This window comes from Dermacentor silvarum, chromosome 10 (assembly GCF_013339745.2).
Source record: "Dermacentor silvarum isolate Dsil-2018 chromosome 10, BIME_Dsil_1.4, whole genome shotgun sequence".
Lineage (NCBI taxonomy): Eukaryota > Metazoa > Arthropoda > Arachnida > Ixodida > Ixodidae > Dermacentor > Dermacentor silvarum.
In genome coordinates this window covers 46,981,569-47,006,651 of record NC_051163.1, presented here as the reverse complement: position 1 = coordinate 47,006,651, position 25,083 = coordinate 46,981,569, and the positions used below count along the sequence as shown (strand labels likewise).

General features: G+C 47.4%; 1 protein-coding gene across 1 annotated transcript in view; it reads right to left on the bottom strand.

Moving 5' to 3' along the window:
* The window catches only part of LOC119431508 (neprilysin-2), a 35,290-nt gene extending 11,161 nt beyond the window's left edge, over positions 1 to 24,129 (bottom strand). Inside the window, exons 1-5 of the mRNA XM_037698991.1 lie at positions 23,977 to 24,129; positions 19,880 to 20,215; positions 9,057 to 9,308; positions 3,184 to 3,432; positions 1,000 to 1,224 (exon numbers count right to left, since the gene is read on the bottom strand). Coding sequence (XP_037554919.1) covers positions 1,000 to 1,224; positions 3,184 to 3,432; positions 9,057 to 9,308; positions 19,880 to 20,215; positions 23,977 to 24,129 — 1,215 coding nt within the window. The remainder of the gene's footprint in view (positions 1 to 999; positions 1,225 to 3,183; positions 3,433 to 9,056; positions 9,309 to 19,879; positions 20,216 to 23,976) is intronic.
* Between the last annotated feature and the right edge of the window lie 954 nt (positions 24,130 to 25,083).

Genomic DNA, 25,083 nt, shown 5'->3' with positions numbered 1-25,083 from the left:
CCAGGTAATATATCACCAAGGAACAGGTTTGTAAGATTAAAGCTTGTGGCCTGACGTGCACTGCCATACAGAGTGCGTCATGAGGTTGCCTTTTCAAACGGTCTTCTAACTTTCCTGCTCATTACCCAGTCGTGAAGCGAACCGAACATCCCACAAATTTTGTTCGATGTGTGGAAGCTACTTTATCATGTGTTACTCCCTTGCCGTTTCTTTATATAATGCAAATCTCTCCGCGACGCCCGACCACATGGTCGCAGCCAACGAAATTTTTTGTATTATCAAAGCAGCACTAGCCAACTAACGACATGAAGTTATATATGTTGTCAGTGAAAGTGCTCTAATATTCCGTAGTAAGAATATTACTCGCAAGGTCATTCATCGCGTCGCAATGACCGTGAGCCCAGGGAGCGCCAGTGTGGCAGGTCTGACGTCACACCACGTGATGTGTCGCAGCTACGCTCGCTCGAAGCCTCGCCGCTGCGGTACCACGTGACCAGGCAAGGGTTTAACGGCTGCTTCGCCTGCGCTTGGTCGGTCAGTGTCGCCATGGATGGCACACCGGCTGGGCCATTGTGCGTGCGCTTCAGCGCAAGCGACAAACTGAATAGAATGAGCCACTAGATAACGCTAGACGGCAGGCTGCGAAATATCAAGCAAAGGCAAAGTTGGCTGCTGAAACACCGGAGCAAAGGGAGGCCAGGTTGGCACGTTATATAGAAGGTTACTAAGCGGGAAAGCGCGCATTAATGATTAACTGTGTGCATAGTCTTTGGAAAAGCAATCCAAACAGACCTTTGACTTCGTAATAACTAGGTTTCCAAGAGTTAGGCCTGAGCCAATTTTTCCTTGGCTGACTAAATTTTTCCGGCAAAGGATTCTAAAGTTATCTCTGCAAAATATGGGTCAAGTGCTTAGTTTTGGCATTAACCGTTTGTTCTCTTCTGATATGCTCAATTTTATCTTATTTTTATTGGGGCTTAGAGAGAAACTGTGCACTACCTGGACAAAGAACCAAGCGATGTGACGAAGTATTTCGGCTCGACCGTATTTCACGAAGAATTCGTTCACACTTTCCAGGAGAGCCGTGTCCTCGACCACGACTTGGTCGCCATCTTGAAATTCAGGCCATACGGCGACGTGCTCACACAGCTTAGTGACCCACACTGATGTGGTTATGTTTGGGGTGTACAGTTCAATCTCGGACAGCGGGAATTCGGCTGGAGACTGCGTAAGAAGGATGCGACGTTTTGTCAGTACCATGACAGATGTGCCCTATGCAGCGAGACTTGTCAAAAGCCGGCAAGACGTTACACGGTGTATTGCATAAACAGAGCACTTTAATTTGGGAAATATTACGGGCATATGCAGTACGTGTAACAGATTTTTAATTGATGTTATTTTCACGCAAAAGCAGATGTCCACTGTTACGTTTACGCTGCACGCATCGTCAGCGTAAAAGGAAATCGGGCGTCCTGATGCTTCTTCAACATCTCAGTGCACTTACAGCTGTATGAGAGTATACATGCAATGAAACGGAACAGTTATTTTGCTGTATCTCTGTTTATGCATTCCTATATATTCAGTTAAATAACCACACGCAGATAAATGGCGCGTGTTTTATTAAACATCCTCGAAAGGGAAACTGCTTAAACATGATATAATAAGGTGCTAAAGCGTTTACTCGCGAATGTCCTTGCCACAACGGCAGACATGTTGAAATGGGTCCAGGTATTCATCAAACTATTAACATAAAAATTTGACTAACTAGCTTCGTAAGAAAATTGGGTGAGACAATATGCCGAAATGGGAGACTGAAATGCTAGTTTCATTTTTTAAAGAATATTAGTACTTATATTATCACTTAATTTTACTGGTTCAGACGCAAGAAAACACAAAATCACACGCAGACAAGCGATGGACTGTGACTGAAGTTGTGTTACTATACGAGAAGGACTTGTGTTTATGCTGGAATATATTTGCACACTTGAAAGAAATGATGTAGTTAGGAAGGAAGGAGGGACTGAGGAAGCAGTACACCCAACGTATAAGCTTACAGCGCTAGAAATGTTAACCACAAGAAAACATCCCTTATAATTTCAAATATATTGCGAAAATAGGTGCAGTGTTTTTTTTTTAGCCCCAATGCGACCCACCACTCCGTAGGCAGGTAAACGAAGGGAAGAATCGAAACTGTTGGTGTACAATCAAGCACAAGAAACTCTACGAGAAATGCGCAGAACAGCTTGAATACGCTATCCCGCTGACGTGTCACGAAGTATATGTCGGCCAAACCGGAAGATGTCTCAATACAAATGCAATGGTGCGCCGGTACATTGCTGGCAAAAAATTCGTTGACCTGGCTTTCCACTGCGGTAACTGCAGCTGCTCACTTGAACTGGAAAGGACACAGGCAGTGAGAAGCAAAAGAAGCAAGCATACAAGATAAATCGTGGAAGCGACAGACATTCGCAGAATGAGAGACACGTATTTCTCTTGCGTTTCGTTGTTAATTTTTTTGTAATTGCCTTTTGTGGTAACGCTTTTGGCGATAAGATCTCATCCATTCATCCATTTAGTCCATTCCCCCTCCTCCTGTTCAGTTTCCCACGGATACGTTATATTGAAGCACGAAGAAAATCCTTCTCGCCTTCTCGCAGAGCAAAAAATACCTTCAGTTTCAGTTAAGAGTTGGCGCTGGTGTGGGTGAGTGCTCTTACATGCTTCCCCAGGTATGCTGCATTTACAATAAGTGTGGCCAAGCAGATGGACCACCAGTAGTTAATGCTAATATTTCATAAGTGCTTCTAGCCTAGCAGAACGCTGATGGGGCTAACACCTCGTATATAAGGAGTATGAATGCTGTTCTTTCAACCAGAAATCTGAAACTAACGAATAATGCAACTTCCGCGCCATGAGTGAAATGGTAATGAGTAATGTAAACGTTCCTGTTTCACTGCCTGACCCAAATAATACGAGGGAAATCGCGGATTTATAAAAGGCGATCCATGATACTGAAGAACACAAACAAGGTAAATAAACATGAATAAACAGGTTTAACGAGTGAAACACTTCATTGTTTCAGTCCTTCTTCGCGTTCTTGCCTGTGACTGGTACATAAAGAAATGCAGATATTCACCAATTAGCCCAGTTTCGAGCACTGATACAGATGGTCAGTCTACTTGCCTTTTTATTCCGTGTCTGCAACTCCACGAATCGGTTCAGCACGTCAGAATGAAGCGATTCCATCCTGGCAACCTCCTCTCTGGTCGGCCTTCTGTCACCGGCGTCAGCGAAGGCCTCGAAGTAATTAATGAGGTAGTCGTAGTAGACCTGATCAGCAACCAGACTCTCGTGGTAGTTGGACCAGAATGTTATGAAGTTACCCAAGCGGAGAACCAGGGTGTTCCTTTGGCCGCGGTTACCTTGCAACACCTGCAGTTTTTTATAAATAAACCGGTAAAACGACATTGCCTGGTCTTTTTAATGCTTGCCCGAATGACGACTGGTGTAACTGAAGGTGTGCCAACGATGTATGAAAAGAGCAGCAGCTTCATGCGGCAACCTTCACTAATTAACCGGTCCCTTTTATGACAAAAACGAATACACCATACTACTCTCGGCACTGCTTCACTCGATGCAACTGAACTTTTGTACAGGTGAAATCGAACGGGTGAGTGTATACTGTAGACAGCTCCAATAAATTACTCGCACGCTCTGTTCATAAAACTCATCTCTGTGCATCTCTCTTATAATCGCTTTAGTGACAGTACATTTTAGAAACACTAATTTGAGCCCATGTTGTCCGTGGAATCCCACAATTTCTTATAACAGGTAATCATATATGGAGAATTTCTTGCTGCAGGCTCAGCATATAGCTTTAAAATTGTGATTTTGTCCGACAGAGCTACGTACAATGAGTCGCACACTGTCTTTCTCACTCACTTCCTATCGCGTCCACGACAAGGCACACAGGCAAAAAAAAATAAATAAAACAGGACCCGCCTTGGGCCAACAACGTCGTATACAGTGCAAACAATGGACCGGCAGTTATTTGTAGAATATTCATGGCTTTGGTAAAGGCAATAAACTTGATCATTGCCACTTAACCCTTTCGGACGCCACTTTATTCAGTTGATTGAAAACTTACTTTCACCACATTTCTTGCATCTTCAGAATCATAGGAAGTGCACAGCTTTTCAATTGTTTAGTGAGTTTTGTCACGTTTACAGATTGTGGGTGCCACGCGAAAACTCACTACTGAAACATCAAATTTGAGAACATCAAGTATTTCTTGTATTGAAAAGCTGGAAAAGCACCTATCCAGCCACTTGAAAATTATGCCTGCTGCATGACATTGTGAAAAACAACAAAAGAAGTGAACCCACTACATACAACAATATACTGATATCTAGCAGAAACATCCAACCGTCTACCTTACCACTGATTTCACTAAAATATTTTACTCCCGTTATCTAAAATTGCAGCACCATTCCAACCATACGGGTTTTAAGGTATATGCGACAAATTTTAAATATCACTACTTTCATCAGTGCTTTTGCTGTTAATGTACTATCTTGGCGTACACAGTAGTGTACACAGCGTCTGAAAGGTCTAAGATCATGTCTCTAGCGTGCGAACCTCTTTCATTATATACAGATAGTTTGTGCAGTTGCTCGTGCTGCCTTTTCCTAGTGGTTTCCGAAACTGTAGAGTGGCTTGTCGCAATGATTTCCCTAAGTACTCGTTAGTGACATCTTTAAGTTAAGAAATAGCTACTCGATCGATAATTGCAGGTATATGGACTCTCCGAGGGAGTTAGTGACGTAGTCGTAGGCGTTGCCGTCACCGAGAGGTTGCGTGTAAAGTCCATGTGTGATGAAATCCTAAGGTGCTCCACACGTCGTATGCAGTGTGTACGAACGAAAGTGCGCAAGTGTTAGCCGTGAAGGATGGTTGCTTGATGCGTGCCCAATGTTTATAGTCACGTAATAAAGCGCGCGCAGGGCGGGAGAGGGAGGGAGGGGGGGGGGATGAACACGCAGTGCCATCACCAAACGCACCAGGGGGGAACCGGTGAGCGTACGTCTCTCTTCTAGCCTGTTGTGCGCCTGTCCGGCGGTAGTCTCTGCCGAAGGCAAAGACTTGGCGATCCGAGATGGCTGGTGGTTGCATGTACGCTGTTTTCGCGGGCGCTTAGTGCTGGATGTCACGTAATCTCAAAGTTTCGGAGACGCGTTGAAGCGAGTGCAATGTTACGAACGGCCAGCGGGGGCAGCGACCTTCAACCCTTCCCTACTTTCCTGCGAGGAATCAATTCGTGAAGTTGCAAATACGTGCCACGGGAAAGACCAGCGGTGACACCATGGCGAGACACGTTTCGTCGAATACATGGAATGCGGATCACATCGCCGACCTTGACGCTGGGACTGAGAAACTCTTGGGAAAGTGCGCTCTACGCCGATTCGTTATGGCCGCTGCTAGCCGCCATGGCTGTTCTACAGGCGAAGCAGCTAATTGATGGGCCATCCTTGGAGACAAGACGTGCCAGATTGAGTCAAGTGTGACACCTCCCGGCTACGAGCGTCCCTTCGTTCTCTGTGAGATTGAGCCGTGTGTGTCCGAGGATACTTTTCCAGGTGTGTTCAGGGAACAAAGGTGCCAGAGTGATTATGCGTTACCCTCGCCCTCAAGGCGGAACCTTCAGTGACTTTCGACGCTCCGGTTGGAAGAAGGTGTGCCTGCAGGTTTCCCTGGCCTAGGGATTTAGGGAGGTCAGAGGGTGTTTAAGCGGACGTTTGCGGCTCATGTGGAATGCTCCCCCAGAAAGATGTAGCCAGTGCTCGCCCATCTGCTTTGACATGCAGTTCTAGTGCTCTCCCATCTGCTCTGACATGTAGATAGTGCTCTCCGAGAACGATATAGTCTGATGAGATGTAGTAGCGCTTTTATGCTACTCCGGCCAGTACGATGATGATCCTCTTGTTCTGTAAATAAGTTTGCCTCTTCCATGTAAATAAACCCCCTGTTCTGTTTACCCTACATCTCGACCTCGTACTCATCACGAACGAAGCCAACCCTCGTGAAGTCTGCTCGGATGACAGCGTGGGCCCGCTAAGCCTCCATGTGACGCCCCGGTAGCGTAGGCCAGCAACCCGTTTTGAGACGCACCGGTGGCGTAGGCTAGAAAGCGACCCTCAGTCTGACGCCGGACTCCGAGACCATGACTCCGAGGTCCTACAGAAAGCAAAAGCACTAGCACCCGTCTGTTTGCGGTATCGCTTCCACGCAGCGGATGGCTATGGCTACTGTCGCATTACGAGCAGAAAAGAGAAGTACTGCATTATGACACTAACGCGCACCGACAGTGAACGCTTCGGTGGTCTCAGCACTACGACTATAGTGCCTAGAATATACTTACTAGTGTGCCGACCACCGGGCTTTTCCAATGGGAGACGCTGGCACCGCCGGTGATGCCTTCCGCCGGAGGCCACCAGACGGCGACACTCGTTGGGACCGTGCTAACCGTGCGACGCTAACGCGTCGCTTGCGCTTTGGATGCACTTCGGATGCGCGTTCGTAAGCGCAGTCGGTTGCGGCGCGTTGTTGCTTTCGAGCAAGTACCGTGTGGTGCGTCCGCATGTCATTGCTGGGTTTCTTTTCTGTGCGTGTGGTTCGCACCCTTGTCTGTTCACGGACGGAACCGCGATGTCGTCGCAGAAAACTAGGCGTAAATACAGCACCTGTTTTCCCCCATATTGTACGACTGGATACCACTCAAACAACGAGCAAGTCTCATTATTCAGCGCACCTGCTGACCCAGAACGTTTAGCCGAGTGGGAGAAGAATGTAAGAGGGCAGATCGTAGGCTAACTCTGGCGGCTGTCGCTTGTGAGAAACACTTTAATAATTGCTACATTGAGCGCTCGTTCAAAATTAGTCGACGGTGGGTCACCCATGAAAATATGCCCTGTCTAATTACCGTCATTTAAGGTAATTAATTTAACTTATGGTAATTAGATACAAATTGGTGTGAATTTTGCATTTGTGGACATGTCTCGCATATAATAGTTTACTGTGGAAAAAAGTTACACTTCTTCAGAAACCACGTGTTTATTTATTAGTATTTTTTGCAGACACACCCGGTATCGTGTAACGTTATAATCATAACTGTGCGTACGATCGTTTGTAAGTGCAATGAAATCATATTCTTTTGATTACGCTTTGCACCTCAACCAACGTTCCGCAGAGCGAAACGGGCTGGGACAGCCCATCGGCGTCTCTCGCACACGCGCCCGTTTACTAGAGACGCTGCTCGGCATAGCACGGTCCGTACGGCTATCGCCGTCTGGTGGTCGCCGGCGGAAGGCATCATTCTCCGTGCCACCGGAAAGCCCACGGTCGGCACACTAGTAAGTATATTCTAGGCACTATACTACGACGCCTCGATGCCAGCATTCGAAGGGACGCTGGCATCAAGAAGCACTACCAACGCCACCTAGGTGGCGTTCACCGTACTCAGCACAGCGGAGCGTAGCCTCCGCAATTAGCTCTGAAAATGTTTCTGAAGTTGATCGCGGAGGCTGCAATTACGACGCGCTGTACGCGCTGATTTGTCTCAGTGACGATTCAGTTACGTGCTTTGTCTTGCGCGTTGTATTAGTGTGTCAGTTACGTGCTTCTTCTTTCGCGTTGTGCTAGCGTGTGCAGCGTAGTGCAGCTTCCATATGCACGACGGTTGCTCATGGTCATCGACGTTGGTAGTCGTGATGGAGGAGACGTGCCACCAGGCGTCAGCGTGGGTGCATCAACGCCTAAGGGCGCTTTAGCCACAAAACAACAATAGACATTATATATCAATGTGCAATAAACATTACACTACTTCTGTGAAGACACGTTTCACTTTCGTGTTCTATACCGATTCCTATATAAGAGGGATCAACCACATTTTTAAATGTTCACTTCGCGTCCAAAATCTCAAGATGAACTGACAATATATTAAACTACCGTAGCTTGTGAGAAAGAGCATATTTGACATGCCATGAATAGCAACCTACGTTTGATCGTATTCTCGGTGCTTTAGCAAATTGCATGATCTACTAAAATGCCCATAGTACGGCGAAAGCCTATTTTGATTGCGCTAGCAATTATATGGACACTCCAAATTGGATTTATGCCGTCGGCGTCGCCGTCAGGTTCCGTATGACGTCAACGGCGATGAAATCGTCGCCGCGCGCCTTATGCTGTATGTGCGAGTAAAAGGGCGCGAGGGACGCGCGCTTTCATTGGGAGCGAACGCACGGCACGTGCTTTCGGCGCTGTGCTCCCTGAAGGGCTGCAGAATTAAGCGTCTCTTTCCTGCTTTACTATCACCATATATATATATATATATATATATATATATAGCAAACGCGACTTCTTCAGCCGCGCGAACGGCCGGGGGGGGATGGGAGGGAGGGAGGGAGGGGAGGCGACGTTTAGCTGCAGCGCCAAATGCAAATTTATACAAAAACTTTGCGAGGCGAGAAGGTGGTAAAGACTTCCGACGCTGCTCGACGAGTGTCCCGTTCTGATCTCGTCGAAAACCTCCGAGCCGCTTCAGAGGCACCGGAAAGAGTCACCAACGCCGCGTGCGTTCCGTGCGAACGCGGGCAAAACACCGACGGCGTCGACAACAGTTCTGCGCGTTGCTGGTTCTGCTGCATGTACAAGCTTATACAGCTGATAAAACTACTATCCTTACTCCGTATAGCTCTCTACTAATTTGCTATCGCAATTGATGCTTCGCCTTTCGGGTGAAACTGCGACCATTTTTTATTAAATAATTCAGAATACAAAACAATCATTCATGTGAAATGTTTTACTAGTTTAAGGGTAGTATTGGCGCACAATGGCGTCTAATGCTTGTCTTGATTTCAGAGGGCTTGAGAGGTATTTGATGTTCGATATCTATCGAATCCATACAGTCAATTCACTGAACAAATATAGTAAAAGGATCTCTTTCAATCAATTCCTGCCGTGGGATTTCACATTCACCAAAAACAGTACTTTTGCATTACCTGGACGTGGAACCAAAAATGCGTCTGCCAGTTGAAGGCGAAGTCGAGAAGTACGCCCAGGGGGTGCGCGTTCAGGTCAGGCTCACCAGGCCAATGGATTCGACGTTGTCTCATGAATTTCTTGAGAGCTTCCATGCCGGTATGTCGCTCTTGGCCCGCAGGTTTTCCTTCCATGCACGCCTGGTACATAGCCAACGCCTTCTGCGCCGGAAGGTATCGCTCCGAGCTCATTGTCAGGAGATTTTCGAAGCCCTGTGATTATTGGAGAAGAAAGAACACCACGACTTTGCTGTGGAGGCAGTATTGTATGGAGTCAACCGGGAGCTGAGTGTGTTTCTGAGGAAATCAGTTAATCATAAACAAATGCGTGGCAGCGCTAAGAATGACTTAGCTGTCATTGGCCACATCGCTTTAGACAACTTTTTGCGATAGTCAGATAGATCACTAACGAATTTCATAGGCCATATAGCTTTCTGTAAAACTTATAGTAAGTTAACAATGTATTCATTTGTCGGGCAAATCTAAAAATCTCCTTAAATTGTTTGGTGATGTCACGTTTCGTACCCAGGACCAATGTTTTGACAAAAAACGTGAACGCCCGCAGCGCCATCTGCGTGCAGTAAGGATAACTGTCATAGCCCTTCCTCTCATGTTTAACAAACGCCTTGACGCGTGTACAATCATGTACACCGCAGCGCGCTATATTCTTACTGCTCAAGGTCAAGCGTCAACGCTTGGCATGTGTTAGAGCTCGCTACACCCGAAACTCGTCTCTCTTCTAATCAACCATCTGGATCAGGGAAGAAACAAACATTAAGACACTCAAATTAAACAGACGACAGGCGCAAATGTACGTAAACGTCGTCTTAAATATGTCTCGATCTAAGTCGTTGTTTCTTCACCAAAATAGGCCTAAACCAGCTCGATTTATCATGCCCTCTACTCAAATACGTGGTGCACAGATCTTACACACCTGGCTACGGCTGCCTCAAATAATGAGAACATACAGGGTGTCTTTTTTACTGCACGAACTTTTTTTTTAATTGTCTTTGACAAATAGCGCAATTATAGCCCTTGATCTCAGTTACTCGATGTGGCGGCGATCACATCTACGAGAAACCTAAATGCCGAATTTAATAGTTAGTATAATTACACTAATAAGGTATTTTTATGGAACTTACGGCATATAATGCAATTGTAAAAGGGTTTATCAGAACTCGGAGCAGCGCAGCGGCGACATTCCAAACGAGACACGGCTTTCAAGCACGAGCGCCGTTGCCGAGCAAAAGCGCTGGACCCACTGGCGTGTGGTCCCACTAGAGCCGCCGGACTCACTAGCGTCTCTATTCGCTACAATTACCCCGGGAGTGATAAGGGAGCCGTTCGGTGACCTAACAGCTCGTCAGGATGACAGGATCGTAGTATGGCTTGAGGCGGTCGACACGAACAATGTCTCGTCCACGACGGCGCTGGTCCGAAGATGGTTCAACTGATTCGATGACATAATTCACGGGAGATGCGTGTTCGAAGACGCGGTAAGGGCCTTGATACTTCGGGAATAGTTTCGATGAGAGGCCAGGGGTGGTGAACGGGACAGAGAGCCACACAAGCGCGCCAGAAAGCAAGGTGACCGCGGAACTGGAGTCGCCGCGAGTGCTCTTCTGGCGCTCTTGGTCGTTGGAAGTGAAGGCACGTGCGAGGTCGCGGCATTCTTCAGCATGCCTCGCTGTGGCAGAAATAGGCGAGCCCTCGGATGCATCCGGCCAGTAAGGTAAAATTGTGTCGATGGTATGCGACGGGTGCCAACCGTACAGTAAGAAAAAGAGCGAAAAGCCAGTGATGCTCTGAGTAGCGGTGTTGCACGCGTAGGTGATGAAGGGCAGAATGGCGACCCAGTTCGTGTGGTCGGAGGCGACGTACATTGAAAGCATGTCGCCGGAAGTACGGTTGAAGCGTTCTGTGAGGCCATTGGTTTCGGGGTGGTACGCCGTAGTTGTGCGATGAATAACGTGGCACTCTTTAAGAATGGCTTCAACCACTTCCGACAGCAAGGCGCGTCCGCTATCACTGAACAATTCTTGGGGTGGACCATGCCGCAGGATGAATCGGAGAAGCAAGAATGAGACAACATCGCGCGCTGTAGCTGCTGGGAGAGCGGCGGTTTCGGCGTATCGTGTGAGGTGATCTACTGCGACAATGGCCCAGTGGTTACCAGCCGACGTCAAGGGAAGTGGCCCATACAAATCAATTCCAACGCGCCCGAACGGTGGGGTAGGGCAGACTAGAGGCTGCAGACCAGCTGGCGAGAGCTGGGGTGAAGATTTCCGGCGCTAGCAGTTGGGGCAGGAGCGAACAAACTGCTGAATGTACTTGTACATTGCTCGCCAGTAGTAGCACTGCCGAAGCCGCTGGTAGGTTGGAAAACTCCCGAGTGTGCGCACTGCGGATCGGCGTGAAAGGATGCGCAGAATTCGGAGCGCAGACTGCTAGGAACTATTAACAACCACTGGCGGCCATCTGCGGTGTAACTGCGTCGGTGAAGCAGGTTGTCGCGAAGCGCGAAATGGCGAGCCTGGCGACGCAACGTGCGAGTGTTTGGCTGTGGTGATGGGTCCGCAAGAAAGTCCATAATCGAGGCAATCCATGGGTCCTTGCGCTGCTCGGAAACGATTGTCTCAAGGTCGATTGAAGAAACAGCGAGCTGAGATAGTGAGCAGCAGGTATTGTCGTCAGGCAAGGGAGAGCGCGACAGGGCGTCGGCATCAGAATGTTGGCGTCCGTTGCGGTACAGCACGCGGATATCGTAGTCCTGCAGGAGAAGTGCCCAGCGGGCCAGACGACCTGAAGGATCCTTCAAAGATGACAGCCAACATAGTGCATGGTGGTCGGTGAGGAGATGAAATGGGCGGCCATACAAATAAGGCCGGAACTTAGTAGGAGCCCACATGATCGCCAGACATTCTTTTTCCATGACAGAGTAATTGGTCTCGGCTTTCGTAAGGGTGCGACTGACATAGACCACGACATATTCAGGAAAGCCAGGTTTGCGCTGCGCAAGGACAGCGCCGAGGCCAACACCGCTCGCATCTGTGTGTACCTCTGTAGGGGCCATCGGGTCGTAGTGGCGCAAAATTGGGGGAGTCGTCAGCAAATGACGGAGATGTGCGAACGCTTCCTCACACTGTGACGAGCACGAATGAAGGGGTCCGTTGCTTCCAAGGAGCTTCGTCAGAGGGGATATGATGGCGGCGAAATTTCGAATGAAGAGTCGGAAGTAGGAACACAGAGACCTACGAAACTTCACAGTTCTTTGATGGACGTAGGTTGAGGGAATTCGGTGACGGCACGAAACTTGGCTGGATTGGGGAGAATTCCATCCTTGGAAACCACGTAACCCAGTATCGTCAGCTGCAGTGCTGCAAATCGGCACTTCTTTAAATTTAGTTGTAGGCTGGTGTTTCTCAAACACGGTCAAAACACGCCGGAGGCGTTGAAGGTGCGTGGAGAAGTCCGGAGCAAGAACAACGACGTCATCAAGGTAGCACAAGCAAGTGTGCCGTATAAGCCGCCCAGAACCTTATCCATCATGTGCTCAAAAGTTGCTGGCGCATTACAAAGTCCAAACGGCATGACGTTAAATTCGTATAAGCCGTCAGGCGTGACAAAGGCTGTCTTCGGTCGATCGTCATGTGCCATAGGTACTTCTTGTCAATACCCTGAGCGCAGATCGAGAGATGAGAAAAACATTCTGCTCCTTGTAGGCTGTCAATAGCGTCGTCGATTCGCGGAAGCGGGTAAACGTCCTTACGAGTGATCTTGTTGAGGTGCCGATAGTCCACTTGGAACCGTACAGAACCGTCTTTCTTCGTAACAAGGACGACGGGAGATGCCCATGGACTGTGGGAAGGTCGGATCACTTCGCGGAGGAGCATATCGGCCCCTTGTTCGTTAATCACGCGACGTTCTGAAGTCGATACTGGATATGGGCGTTGCCGCAATGTCGATTGGGAGCCAGTATCGATGCAGTGCGTAACAGTTCACGTCTGTCCCACGGAAGGTTGTTCGACGTCGAAAGAAGTACGAAATTCTTGTAAGATGCACAAAAGCGGTGATCGCTGGCCCGGTGTAAGGTCATCGGCAATAGAAGAATCGAACACATCAATTGCCAACGGGTCAGCCGTAGAAATCGAGCCGAGCGTACTGTAACGAGCACAGTATGTGTCTTCGGGAACGTCCGTAATTTGTACGTCTTCGATAGCTTCGACACTGCCCAGACATTTTCCTCGGAGGAGCAGCACAGGGTACGGGAACGGGTTACAAATAAATATAGGACTAGAGACTTTTGTGATGTTCACCGTCGCAAAAGGTAGCAGGAGACCATTTCGAGCGGGAAAGCGGCCAGACGGAGAAAGTAGTGCGATGGCGTCGGAGAGGCTGCTGCAGTACATAGAGACAACCACTGACGAGTTATGAGGAGTGATGGCGTCGTGTCTGACGAGCAGTTTGTTCGGAAGAGAAGCATTGTCGGCGAGCGTCAAGTCTGAGAGCGGCGACAGTTCTAGTTCGGCCCGTGCGCAATAAATGACGGCATTGTGGTGGGAGAGAAAATCCCAGCCGAGGATAACATCATGGGAGCACGACGAAATTACAATAAATTCAATGGCGTATATAACGTACTCAATGACAACACGAGCTGCGCACGCCACTAACGGGTGAATACGATGTGCGCCTGCTGTGCGGAGGGACAGTCCAGTAAGGGGCATCGTGACTTTCTGAATCAAGCGACAAAGTTTTGCGGTCATACCTGATACGGCTGCTCCGGTGTCCACGAGTGCAGAGGTGTGAACACCATCAACAAACACGTCTATCACATTCGTCGGGCTACCCTGAGTACTTTCGCGTTTCGACGGCGTCGCAGCCCTTGCCTCGTGGGCTGCGACGATTAGTTTTCCTCTTCCCGAGCTGCGGGACGGGGCCGCATCGGTGATAGCGAGCGTCGGCGTGGAGAAGGTGAGCGGCGGGTATTGGTTGTTGGGCGGAACGTCGGTGACGATGCCGAAGGGTCCCCGTAATATGGGCGGGCAGAACCGACCATACGACTTGGCGCATATGTTGTAGCGCTAGGTGACTGCACGCGATTACAGTAGCGTGCGACGTGACCTGCGTAGCCGCACGCAAAACAGATAGGCCGGTTGTCAGATGTACGGCACCTATTCGCTGTGGTGGGCCCCGTCCATGCAGGAGGACGCGTTCTGCGGGACGGCTGGTGATATGGTTGCATGGCGGGTTGTGGTCGGGGCACAGTCAAGACTTCGGCCGTATGTGAGAGGCCCACCTTGAGGGAAGGGGTGGGGCCTGGCGACGACTTCCGCGTAGCTGAGTGGAGCAGCCGGAGGAATCTGTTGGGGCCTGGAGACGACTTCAGCGTAGCGGAGAGGTGCGGCCGCAGGAACATGCTGATGGCGCTCAGGCAAAAGCTGGTTGAGTTCGTGCGCGTTGGTGCGGCGGAGCGGGGGCTCAAAACTTGACGTTGGCTTTTGTACTGGTGGCGGCTGTGCAAAGGCCATCAAGCAGAGCAGGCGTGCAATTTCTTCGCGCACGAAAGCCCTCATTTCTGCCATCAACGCTGACTGATCAGAAATGGCCGTCAAGCCAGCGAGGTGTTCGTCGCGCGATGTGGGGCGACGAGCCAATGACTGTCTGCGTAGCTCCTCGTAACTTTGGCACAGTGTAATTATCTCTGCCACAGTGCGAGGATTTTTGGCAAGCAGCATGTTGAAGGCGTCGTCTTCTATGCCTTTCATAACATTCCTCATCTTATCAGACTCCGACATGGTGCGTTGACTTTCTTGCATAAGTCCAGGATGTCTTCGATTATATCTTGTGAAGGATTCACCTACTTGCTGAGCTCGTACCCGCAAACGCTGTTCGGCGCGCAGCTTACGAACAGCAGGGCGACCAAAAACCTCGACAAAAGATGTCTTGAAGTCTGATCACGTCGAAAAATCTGTTTCATGGTTGTTGTACCACAAGCTGGCCACACCCGCGAGGTAGAAGAGCACGTTGCTGAGCTTAGCTGCTTCGTCCCATTTATTGTGGGCGCTTACCCGCTCGTAGGTCGTCAGCCAATCCTCAACGTCGGTGTCATCCACGCCTGTGAAGATAGCAGGGTCTCTGGGGCGTGGCACACCAGAGCACAGTGCCGGTGCAGGGGGAGGCACTTGCTGGGAGGCTTCTTCAGGCATGGTCGACGGTACGGTGCGGGATCGAAGTTCCAGGTTGCAGGTTTTGAGGGCGCAGCACGCTCGACCAATTGTAAAAGGGTTTATCAGAACTCGGAGCAGCTTTGGTTTGGTTTGGTTTGGTGCCTATAGAAATAGCGCAACCCACTACGGGGGATTGGCCATGAATCGGGCGGCAGTGGGAAGAAAAATTAAGGATACTTAAATGGGATTTTGTTACTTAAGAATGAGATAATAAACGAATTATAATCGTTATTATTAATTTTGATGCTATAGCATCTTAAAATTTGAAGCAAATATTTTTGTTGTCTTGTAAAGAAAAAAATTAGCATAGCAGTCTCCTTGTTTCTATTACAAAATTAAATATGGCATCACATACGTTCCTATTACAGTGCCCTAGTGCCGACGCCCCCAGATATAGAATAATAAGTAGCGTAATAGTCAATCCAAGTTAGCAGAGGGGACGTTCTAGAAGTCGTTTTCTATGCATGGTGAACCTACGACACTCCATAAAGAAATGATCCATAGTTTCGGGTTCATTGCAATAAAAGCATTGAGGGGAAGGCGCCAAACCAGACCTACGGGAATATAAATTAAACCTTGGTAGTCGGCAACGCATTCTAGTAAATGAAACTTCAAATTTTCTTGTTGAACAGCACCTGCAGTGCCAAGGAAATCTAAGGTGCTGAAAATCGGTGTTCTTGAGTACACATGATTTGGCATGTTCTTCTTGGACAGAAAATTTTATAAATCTCGCAGAAGTGACGTATGCCGAAGGTCTCAGGATCCTCAATACCGGACCTTTAAGAGATGCCGCTGCTAGTGCGTCTGCTGATTCGTTTAAAGTGAGCCCCACGTGCCCTGGCACCCATACCAGATGGATAAGGCGTAAATGTTGGGGGATGGATGGATGAAATTCTCGGAGAATGATAGATGAATTGGGCACTGATCAAGCGGAGCAAACAGACAGGGAGTCGGTTAAGATTACGGCTGAAGTAATAAATGTGGGAAGTTTTCGTAGAGCTAGGATGATCGCTAATAACTCCGCCTGAAATATTGGCGTAAAATCGGGTAGTCGAAGGGAGAAAGACCAATTTAATGATGCCGAAAAAATACCCACTCCTGCCTTCTCTTCACTGACAGAAGCGTCTGTGGCTATTACTGCATTTATCTGGAGGTTCTTGAGGTGGTCATCTAACAAACCTTTCAGCTATCGAATCGGCAGGAGTTTAGCGTCATCAGGAAATATATCATCGAATTCAACGCTTACTGTCGCAGTAGGGAAATTTTGAAAATCCACATCACGGATTGATATTTGTAATGGCTCTAATAGTTTCTGCACAAAAACTACCTGGGGACAATGCAGTCTTGACCATTGATTCTCAAAAATGCAGTCGGTTCTCTAATAAACATATAGAAGGAGCGTCTCTGGGGAGAAGCATATACGTTCAGTAATGTTTGGACTGTCAGTATACGAAAATGAGTTTGAAGAGAAGGCAGATGAGTTTCATGATAAAGAATATCATTCGCTACATATTTTGGAAGGCCGAGACATAGACGTAGTGATTCGCGTTCTAAAAGAACCAGAGGGCGTAATTTATAAGTAGGATCTCCAGAAAATAACACGCATCCAAACTCTAGAATGGGGCGAACATACATACAATAAATCATCAGCAAGGTTTCCCTGCGCATTCCAAAACGATTGCTGCTGACTCTTCGTAATAAACTAACTGCGCGTGCTCCTTTAGATGCAATGTATTCTATGTGTGTCTTCCAATTAAGCTTTTCTGTGTAAATTATTCCCAGATATCTTAAAGATTGCACCTGCGGAACAATCTCCTGGCCATACGACAGTGTTAATTGGATAGGAAAAGTTAAGGGGAAAACAATCATTGCACTTTTGCTGACATTTAGCGACATTTGTATTCCTTTTAGCCAAATTTCAATCTGATTCAAATACGATTGCAAAGTTTTATATAAGCTATGTATATCATTTGATACAGAGAAAATGCGATATTATCAGCATATACGTATACCTGTGCGTCATGATATGTCGGGATGTGATTTAGTAATATATTAAATAATACGGGGGAAAGTACTGCACCTTGAGGAACGCCCCTTGTCTGTTTGTAAGTAACTGTGAGAAGAAACACTGTTTTGATAGCAATAAAATGTGCGTCCGCTTAGAAAATTTTGAATCCATGCAATTATATAATGTGGAAGACGCACATTTTCGAGTCAGTTCATTAAGGTACTGTGATCGACACTGTCATACGCCTTCGCAATGTCTAATGTCACTAAGGCCGCGTACTGGTTGTTGCGGCGAGCGAGTTGAATTCGACTGTCCAAGTCAACATAAGCACACCAAATTGAGCAGCCTGGCCTGAATCCTATTTGAGAATCCCTTAATATTTGGTTCTCGCCTATCCACCTATCGATGTGACTCTCTCAATTAACTTTACGAGATTTGAGGTCAGAGAAATAGGTCTAATGTTGTCTATTGTATATCCATCACCCGGATTTTTGAGTAGCGGAATTATTTTGGCAACCTTCCAATCTGGATGAAACCATGCATTTTTAATCGAGAAATTTATAAAATTAAGCAAATCCTGGGGATATAATTAGAAAAATAGTGTTATCATTGCTGTAGTTATGCCATCAGGACCGGGGGCTGAAGCTGCCAGCATCTTTACCACTCTCATTATTTCTTCTAATGTGACTGCTATGTAATCATTAGCTGTTTCAGGCGCCGGTATATGATAGGGGCGAAGTGATGTGAATCGACGCTCTAAGCTTTTTGCAATCTCCTCCAGTGACTTTACCAATTCAGTGGAAGTTAAGCTAACAGACTACATTTTTTGGGGGCTGAAACAATCTTTTTAGACCGTAGAAACCTAAATAGGGTTTTTTTATTACTAGACTGCGATAGGTAACTGTAATGTTTAGTATTATAATTTTCTTTCGCTTTGTCAACTGTTTGCCTGAATGTAGCTGCAACAAATTTATAGTCATTCCAATTACGTGGACATTGATTATACAGTAACTTTCTCCGCGCCGCCTTTCTTCTTCTATATTCGCGTTCACAGTCCGGATTCCACCATAGCGAATAAGTACCCCCTTTAGTTGACTGCATACTGAAGCTGGATTTTTTGTAACTGTCACTTATGACTTGACACAAATTACCTGCCTTAACTTCATCATTTAGGCCAACCTGTTTATTTAAAGCTGATCGCAGTGAGTCTTGAAACTTACTATAGTTAACATAGGTGCGGACATGCTTTTCGAACCAAATTAATTGGTCGCATGACTTCAAAAATTATTGGAAGATGGTCGCTATTTGTGGCCTAGGTGAGAGCAGACCAGGAGAAAATTACACAACCCGAACTGGAAAAAGTTAGGTCTAACACCGAACGCGATTTGCCGGATACATAAGTTGGGGATCTGGAATTTACACGTTTAAGATTATTTGGCGAAACCCAATCCAACAATCTTTTTACCACAAGAGTCGGACCGATAACCCCACGATACGTGGTGAGAATATAGTGACCAGCTATGATTAGATCCTTTCTGCAGACTGCAAGCGCGGCATCAAGAGAACCTCTATTGAGAACTCCTGTAGGAAAATAAACATTGACAACCGAAAATGGGGCGCATCCAGGAAGCGTTAAATACAATGCTAGAATCTCACTTTCATCAGAGAATGGCTGGTGAGTAATCTTAGCTCTATGACAAATTTTTGTTGAGATGAAAAATGCTAATCTCCCTCTACGAGAAGGGCGATCTAGACGAAAACTGCGATAATTCTTTAAATGAAAACTGTTTTCTTTGCATAACCAAGTTTCTTGCAAAATAATCTAAAAATCTGCAAAAATCTTGCGGAGCAGCGCAGCGGGGACAGTCCAAACGAGATACGGCTTTCAAGCACGAGCGCCGTTGCCGAGCAAAAGCGCTGGAGCCACTAGCGTCTGAGCCCACTAGAACCGGACCCACTAGCGTCTCTCTTCGCTACACAATCGACAAATTGTAGCTAGTCATGCAAGGCATATCGATTCAAAACCAAATCGCGGGGCTACGCCAGCTTTCCAGATGTTATTTTCAAAGCACCCAACGAAACTCATTGGCGTTCCAGTTAGTTTTCTGCTTCAATGTATGGAACAGCGTTTAAGTAACAGGAACAACAGTTCATTTTTACCGCAAGTGTATCGACATATATCTCGAAAACGGTGTCATCCTCAGACTTCTTTCGAAATCGATATGCCGTGCATTCTGACTAGCTATACAATTCGCTATTTCGAAATATGTCGTGATGTAGTGAATTAAAAAGGTATTTGTCGTAATTATGTTAAATGATCAATTAAGTATTTTGATTTCCAGTCGAAGTAATTGGCCGCCTCTTTGAGTAATCTGGATCGAGGGTCAGAATTGTGCTGTCTGCCACGGGCAGTTTTTAAAAATTTGGCGCACTGTACATCAAAAGCACTGGCTTTCGGTGTTTTGGGTAGCGGACGCCATGAATGACGTCACCGCCGACATACATGTTATGCAAGGCCCTCTAGTACTTTAAAACCATGAATACTTTACCTTGTACCAAGCCACCAACGCGTCCCACGTGGTACCACTGGCAAAGCTGACTATCTTCTTGGAGGCGGGCCATGCTGAGCACGCGAAAGCCTGGAAGTCCTTGCAGGGATCCACACTGGCGTTCGTGCGGTGGTGAATAAGCCTCGAGTGCATTACGCAGTCCTCAGTGCTGCATAACCCGGACACTGCTGTGCCTCGGCTACGGGACGGCGCCAGCAGAGCGGCCAGCAACATGAACGCTAGCGTGAACATCGTGACGACTGCAAACGCTATGGCAGTAATGTTCTTGGCGGCAAAGGACGGGCAGCGGGGCGTCATCTGGCTCGTGGTCTTTATCTGCGCCAAACAAAACTTTCTAACGTCGGCGATTTTACTTTAGCGGGGTGAAATAAATGACGCTTGCTTGAAATTGGTTTTCTTTGAACTAAGCGTTGTGCAATTAGTGATGCATGCTTGAGTATTTCTGGGCCCATCTCATTCGTTTGGTCAGAACTTTTTCCCAATTCGAGAGACAATCGCTACATTCTAAGTTGCATGGACCCCAGTAGTAAATGCAATCGGTATCAATTTTCATGTAGTGGCGACAACTCTTGCCTTAGCTACAGGTAATGCTTTGCCGCCAATTTCGTGTGGCAGTAGAGTAAGCGTTCCACTAGTCTAAAGATGAACCGCAAATGTGAGGCGTGAATAAAGTTATCTATATAGCTGTATAAAAACAAATGGTTGAACGGATAAGATTCGGTTTGGATTGATCTGCGAAGCAAGATTGTCTGAAATATTAAATACTGATGAAAATTGATGAAATATTGATGAAATGTTGAAAACAGATGAAACAATAAAACTATTACTCTTCTTTAAACAGATGTAGACTTGTCGACAATTTGTTGGTACAGGTTTTCCCAGTATTAACTATATAAAGTTGCACATATATGCAATTAGGCTGAATAGTCTCACCAAAAAAAAAAATCACAGCATATCCACGGGGTGAATGATGATGACTGGGCGAAGCTCCGGAGGGAATCATCGGATCTCCCGCTTAAGGGGACGCTAGCACAAACGCGTTAGAAACGTGCAGTACTCTCTAGTAAGGGGGAGCGGCCACAGCGTCTTACGCAGCCATTTACACATGCCGGAACGTGCACCGCGTTTTCCGACGCCATCACATGACTGCTGAGAGAGTATACCCCCCGTATTCATAAACGCTCCTCGACTTGAACTTGACTTACCACCGCTTTGGGCAGCGCGGTCGAAACGCGTTGAAGGTAAGGCGGAGAGGCCACAGCGTCTTACACCAGCTTCTTACACGGGCCGTAACGCGCTAGCACAAACGCGTTAGAAACACGCTAGAAACGCGGCCTTTCTTTAATGTTGGGTATTTATTGCCATCGTGGTGCGTGTGTCCATGTCCGCTTCGTGGCGTAGTGGGCTAACGCCGCGCGCTCGGAAGCGAGGGGTCCCTGGTTCGATTCCGCGCTACGAACACAACTTCGGAATTTTTTTCTCATTTTTCTCATACTGGTTACACACTACTACTACGACGACGGGGACGGAACGGGTGCCGCTATAAGGAGCTTCGCCCCTAAAAAATTGCCAGCCCTTCCCCTACAGCGGAAAATAGGGGTAAGCGAAGGTTCTCCTCGGTGCAACTAGACTAACCATGATGCAAAGGCTGTGACGGAGAGAACGACGTCACTGACGGTATGCCCGCAGTCCGCCATTGTCGCTTGCATTCGATGTCTCGAGATTGCTAGGCGGCGTGCTTAGCAGCATTCGCCCGCCATTGCCGCTTGCGATTCTTCGAAATTAAATTTCTTCAAATTACATTTGTCCCTTACGTAAGACAATGAATGTCCCCTTAAGGGACATTCATTGTCATGGCCCCTTAAGCAGTGGCTCACACCCCCGTAAACGCGGCCTCCCCATTACAGCGACAGAAGAGAAGTGAAATTCTACGCTATAATGATGAGCGGCAATGGAGCCTGCTGCGGAAGAAGACGACTACGACGAACGCGGGAGCAGTGGCACGAGCCCGCAACCGAGGAGTGCCAACGAGCCAGCTGCGGAAGCAGACGACGAAGCTGGAGTCAATGCTGATGATGATAGTTTTTTTCGTTCACGGACGCCCTCGAATACTGTGCCTTATGACAAGCTTCGATTGAAAAGTATGTGGGTTGATTGGCCAAATGGCTACTTGAGATACATTTGAGTTCAAAAACTTGGAGGGCGCTTAAGCTACGCCTTTAAGAGTAGAACGCGATAGCGTTATCGGGACCCGTTCGCATCGCATCGTTCGCATACGGCAAGTAGGCTTCAAAAAAAATTAAATTATGGGGTTTTACGTGCCAAAACCAGTTCTGATTATGAGGCACGCCGTAGTGGGGGACTCCGGAAATTTGGACCACCTGGGGTTCTTTAACGTGCACCTAAATCTAAGTACACGGGTGTTTTCTTCATTTACTGCAAATTGAACGTGGGAAAACCAGCTTGCAAAGACCAAGCTTACACCGATCCCCTTAAAGTCGGCTTCACTTTCAAACAGAAATGCATTGCTGAGAAGACGTTTTTTCAGGAGCCATATAAGTGGTCTTATATTAAAATGTGAAGGCCCTAGCACCTTTTTTATTATTTTATTAATTGTTTGCTATGACCCCGACGCGCGCAGGTCTGGTAGAAATGCTGGAAAAGGGGTTTCTGTTTGAGTTTCCTGGTTGCAGAATTAGGCTTTCTCGTACATTCAAAATACAATCCGCCAACGATTGGTAAACAATCCGACCGCGAATCGGACGCCGAATGGAAAGTCGTACTTCACCATTTTTCTGACGTATTTCACTGTGAGAAATTTTTGTTCACCAAAACTTTGCACCACGTGGAGGGCCTGCGCGGTCGGGGTGGTCGGGGTAGTTGGGGATGATTTTCTCCGCCACCCGCATCGCACGCCGACGCCGGTTGCCGACGCCGGATTTTCTCCGACACGGGGCCCTTAAAGCTATCGCGCTAAAGATGTAATTATTGGGTTTCGCGTGCCAAATCCACGATCTGATTATGAGGTACATCGTAGTGGGGGACTCCGGAATAATTTTTACCACCTGGGGTTCTTTAACGTGCACTTAAATTTAAGTACACGGGTGCTTCCGCATTTCGCCCAAATCGAAATGCGGCCGCCGTGGCCGCGATTCGATCCCGCGACCTCGTGCTTAGCAGCCCACCACCGTAGCCATTAAGCAACCACGGCGGGTACATTTGATTTCGCAACGATACCCATTCGCTCGTGATTATAATGCTTCCTGGGGCAGATGATTAATTCACCTATTCACCAATCAGCAAGTAAATGAATCCAATAATTGAGCAATCATTTGATTTACTCATTAATCAATACGACGACTGTTCAATCTTCGATTGCACACATATATCATCAGTACGGTTACTTGGGCACAGCGCAAAGAAACGGGACAAGAAACGGGACAAGCAAGCGCAGATTGGGTGTGTAGTTATATGTGCCGGTTTTTTCTCTCTCTCCACAACTATGTTCCTAGATATGTGCTAAGAAGCTCAATTTAGAATTTTGTCACGCGGTGGTGATAATGAACAACCACAGTGGCTCAACGCAAGTCAAGAAATTAGCTTCTTATTGGGCGAATTTGTGCCCAACCAGATAAGTAACACTCACCATCATGATAGCGGTGAGCACGCTCGTCCGTCGTCGTAATCTCATCTGCGGGTCACGTGTGTGGATTTTCATGAATGACGCGTCGAAGGTTCCAGCGTAATCAGTGGTGCTCGCATGCCTTCTAGAAACTACAACACTATTCGCGTCGCGCATACAATATGAATGCAAAAACTTCAGCGATAACATACACTACAGATATGATCAACGATAAGATTGGAGCAAGTTCCAAATCATGCAGACGCGTCTTGCGCTTAGTGATAATATTAAGTTGTTCGCAGGTGAAATGCAGTCCCCGAAAAACGGATGATATATGTGTCAAAATGTCTTCACAAACACAGTTTAGAACCATTCTGCTATTTATAATCAACAAATTATTCGAATGACATATGGAATTCTAAGTATCGGAAAAGCATATCTGCAGTCCTCATACCGTATCTCGGATTCTGCCGGTGGTCTGCGACGTGGTCTGCACGTGTTTGACGTCATCGTCGGGGAAGGCACACATTGAAAAATCTTCCACGTTGCTTTGCATCGGGACTTGTGGTGGCGTGATGGGTGACTCTCCCTGCGAGCATCCAGTCATTGTTAATGTTGGATTGAAGCAGTTTCTTGCCGTAGCAATATATTTATGACATAAAGACGCGCCAAGTTTGGCATCGCAAAGCCTCTTCACTACTTTCACTGTGGGCCTGGTCCAGGATATCCCAACAACATTGTGTGCATCCGCACCTTTACTCAAAACTGTCATACCTTGCATGTTTGCTGTAGCCGCTGGTATACTTCATCGCTTCTAGAAATTTTTTTGCCCAAGGAATCCGCGCCACTTGTTTTCCGAGCTCTGAAACCTCTTTAAGTCATCCTTCTAAACCTCCTCTGCCCACCTCCCTTTGGAATTCAATTTTTATAAGTAATCTCGTATTCGTCTGACGTATTTAAGAAAAGAAAATCTGCAGTAAAGCTGCTCGCGCTTGAAAACGAAACATTCCATTTACCTTTCCAAGGCAGAACCGCTAGATTCGTTTCATACATTTTTCCAAGGATTCGTGCGAGAAAATTCGCCGACGATTACGATACTGCCTAATGCGGAATTTGAGAGCAGCTCTGCACGTGTTTTCATTTCGCGATGTATTGGCTGGCGCGGACCGGCGATTTCGTGCGGCCCATTGCAAACGAGGCGAAGTGTGGCGCGAATGCCTCGCTAATCGGAAGATCGCGAGGCAGTGCGTGGCTGACGCGTGGGCGCGATTCACAGCAGCCGCCGCAGAGAGACCTCCGATCATGCAGCGGTTTGTTTCCATATATGCTCCCCGGTGGACGCGCTCACCGCATGCCATCGGTGAACAGGTGACGGCGTGCTACTCTGGCGCTATCTCGTAGCAGTCATCTCCTACGCTTTTCTTCTCACGATTTCGCCATACCCTGCTCTCGCTCTCTTTTCTATTGGCGTCTTTCATCCCCCGGAGCGCTGCGCGTTCGCTCTTTTATCCATCGATGTGCTCGTTAGCTCGGTTACGCCGAGAGACGATGCCGACGCGAA